Source organism: Erithacus rubecula, assembly GCF_903797595.1.
Source record: "Erithacus rubecula genome assembly, contig: scaffold_127_arrow_ctg1, whole genome shotgun sequence".
Lineage (NCBI taxonomy): Eukaryota > Metazoa > Chordata > Aves > Passeriformes > Muscicapidae > Erithacus > Erithacus rubecula.
In genome coordinates this window covers 59,703-63,075 of record NW_027636165.1, presented here as the reverse complement: position 1 = coordinate 63,075, position 3,373 = coordinate 59,703, and the positions used below count along the sequence as shown (strand labels likewise).

At 52.6% G+C, this 3,373-nt stretch overlaps 1 protein-coding gene across 1 annotated transcript; it reads left to right on the top strand.

Moving 5' to 3' along the window:
- Positions 1-2,117: 2,117 nt before the first annotated feature.
- Positions 2,118-3,050, top strand: LOC306815403 (olfactory receptor 14I1-like; the record flags this gene model as incomplete). Its single annotated transcript, XM_079331965.1, has 1 exon — positions 2,118-3,050. The coding sequence occupies one exon, from the start codon at positions 2,118-2,120 to the stop codon at positions 3,048-3,050; it is 933 nt and encodes a 310-aa protein (XP_079188091.1).
- Positions 3,051-3,373: the final 323 nt, after the last annotated feature.

Sequence of the window (3,373 nt, the reverse complement as noted above, 5' to 3'; positions counted from 1 at the left end):
TAAAATCCTCCCCAAGGTCCCAGGTTCAGTCCTTGCTTTTTCACAGCCTGGGCTGCAGAGGGCACAGGGATGGGCAGCAGCTAAAAGGCCCTGCCAGAGCCAACTGCTGCAGCACTTGGGCCATGGCTGCTGGCCCTGGGCCTGAGGCCAGCAGGGGACAAGTGAGCCTTGCTGTGCTGGGGCCTCATTGCCTCCTTGTCCCTGCTCAGCAGCCTGGCAGGGGCCACCCCATAGTCCTGCCCTTGGCATTGCACATCCCAGAGTCCAGTGCCCCGGGAAGAGCCCTGAGCAATGGAGGGACAGGATCTGCCTTGCCAGGGGATGGGGCTCAGGTCTCGGCCCTTTGCTTTCCTGAAACACATCCAGGTTTGCTCAGTGTCAGAGACACGTTTACTTTCCTTGTTCCTACCTGTCACCAGTGCCTCCATTGTTCTGCTCTATCTGGTACCTTGGGGAACGCTCTCAGTCCTGTCTCTCAGTGAGACCCATTAAAAGTTCAAGAAACTTTCAAGTTTCAATTTAATTTTGAGTTCTTGAGAGGATTTTTGAAAAACATTCTCTCAGGGACTGAATCTAATTTAAAAAAGATCAAACTCCTGAGAGGGTCATCAAAGTCGTTGTGTTGTGTCTCCTGGCACAGAGGGAGATAATGGCAACCAGAAAAAGCTTCAAAAAGACATTTCTGCTCAGAAGCTGCTCCTCTCCCAGCCCAGCAGGGCTGAGGGCACTGCCTGCAGGCACTGAGGGGACAGGAGCCAGGCACAGACAGGCTAAAGGCAATCAGGGCTGGGAAGACATGGAGCTGAGACTTCACTTGGGGAAACGTCTTCACAGCCCTGGTCATGGTGAGTCTGTGGGTGCAGGGCAATGTCCCCTGTGCTCCTGGAGGGATCTCCTGGAGCTAGCACAGCCCACAGCCTGGGGCATGTGTCAGGAGGACTCTCACAGTTCCTCTGAGGAAAAAGACAAAGAGGAGGAGAAGGACGATGTGATGCAGAGCAGGGCTGCCCTGGGCACTGTCAGAGGGACAGGGCAGGATGGCTCCTGCTGCCAGGGACAGCTGCAGGGGGTGAAGCTGGGGCTGCAGCCAGGACTGCCCATGGCTGTCCTGCAGAGCATCTCCTGCAGCCCTCAGGGCTCTTGGCCAGCCCAGGGCATGTGCCACCTGCCTGGGACAGCTCTCAGGCTGCCTGGCAGCTCCCCATGGACTGTGGGGAGAAGTTGGAGGTGGAAGGAGCAACCCCGGTCAGGGCAGATTCCTCCTGCTGTGCAGATGGTGCTGCATGGCCAGGGCTGCTCTCAGCTTTCTCCTCAAGGGAAGGGAGAGGGGCTGTCAGGTGTGTCTGTGTCACTGAGACTCCTGCACTGTCCCACTGGGAATCAGCAGATCTGCCTCACATCTCCCTCTCAAGGTGCCTCCTCACCCTCCTCTGCCTCCAGACAGCAGCAGCAGCACCTTGGCTTGCAGCATCCCAGTTTGTCTGAGCTGCCCTTAAGGCCCTGCTGGCAGGGAGATGCCCCTGGGCAGTGCCCTGTGCTGGGAGGGGTGTGCAGGGCAGAACTGAGCGCCCAGGACTGGGCTGGGCTCTGGCAAGGGTACAGGGATAAGGGATATCAGGCCTTGGATAGAGAGAAACAGCTCCTAATAGGCACAACTCCACGCAGCAAAGAGCCAGAACAGCCCTGGATATCCTTCTAAGTCCAGCTGCACAGGGAAAGAGAGAAGGGTTTAGGAAGATTGACTTTGAAACTGGAGCCTTCAAAGAATCCACTTTGTTTTTCAAGCACACTGTAATTTTGATCACCGTGAAATAGTGGGGGATGTAATGAGCACAGGGCAGCTGTGTGGGACCAGCAGGTCTGATTGCAATGGGGTACAGGAGCCCTGTTTTCCCTCTAGACTCCCCAGTGTCCAGGCTGAGAGCAATGCTGAAGAAGAGGCAGTAACTCAGCAGTGCAAAATAGGTATTTAAAAAAAAAAATTCCTGAAGTTCCTCCACAGGAAGAGAAGTAGTTTGAGAGGATTCGTAATATAATTGCACAGGATTGACTCAAAAAAATCTTTTCCAGCTTGTCAATGTCTTCTCTTAGTGGTTCACCATGCCCATAGGGTAGAAATGTCCAACAGCAGCTCCATCAGCCACTTCCTCCTGCTGTCATTGGCAGACACGCGGCAGCTGCAGCTCCTGCACTTCTGCCTCTTCCTGGGCATCTCCCTGGCTGCCCTCCTGGGCAATGGCCTCATCATCAGCGCCGTAGCCTGCGGCCACCACCTGCACACCCCCATGTTCTTCTTCCTGCTCAACCTGGCCCTCACTGACCTGGGCTGCATCTGCACCACTGTGCCCAAAGCCATGCACAATTCCCTCTGGGACACCAGGAAAATCTCTTACACAGGATGTGCTGGACAAGTTTTCTTTTTTTTTTTCTTTATGTCAGCAGAGTATTTCCTCCTGACCATCATGTGCTACGACCGCTACGTGTCCATCTGCAAACCCCTGCACTATGGGACCCTCCTGGGCAGCAGAGCTTGTGCCCACATGGCAGCAGCTGCCTGGGCCAGTGGCTTTCTCTATTCACTGTTACACACAGCCAATACATTTTCCCTGCCCCTGTGCCATGGCAATGCCCTGGGCCAGTTCTTCTGTGAACTGCCACACATCCTCAAGCTCTCCTGCTCAGACTCAAGCCTCAGGGAACTTGGGCTCATTGCTCTTAGTGCCTGTTTAGTGTTTGGGCTTTTCCTGTTCATTTTTTTCTCCTATGTGCAGATCTTCAGGGTTGTGCTGAGGATCCCCTCTGAGCAGGGACGGCACAAAGCCTTTTCCACCTGCCTCCCTCACCTGGCTGTGGTCTCCCTGTTAATCAGCACTGGCACATTTGCCAACTTGAAGTCCCCCTCCATGTCCTCGCCATCCTTGGATATGGCAGTGTCAGTTCTGTACTCGGTGGTGCCTCCAGCCCTGAACCCCCTCATCTACAGCCTGAGGAACCAGGAGCTCAAGGCTGAAGTGTGGCGACTGATCACTAAACCATTTCAGAAACATTAACTTGGTTTCCAATTTCTGAAAATAACTTGTAAAAATGTATATTGTGATAGCAATTTAATGTTTGGTTGCAGGCTCTTGTTTTGGTTTTTTTCTTTTTTTTGTTATTTTAATTTTTAAATATTTTCCACAAATAAGGGTCATTCATTATGCCATTTCTCTTTCTGTTTCACTTCAAATAAACTCAGATCCACAGACTGTTTCAATAAGGAACTGTGCTCTCAGAGACTTTCAATGAAAAAAAAAAAAAGATGTGCTAGCAAAGATTCCTCCAGAGATGCCCCTTTTGTACCCTTCTCTGGAGCTGCAGCAGCAATGTCTGTGCA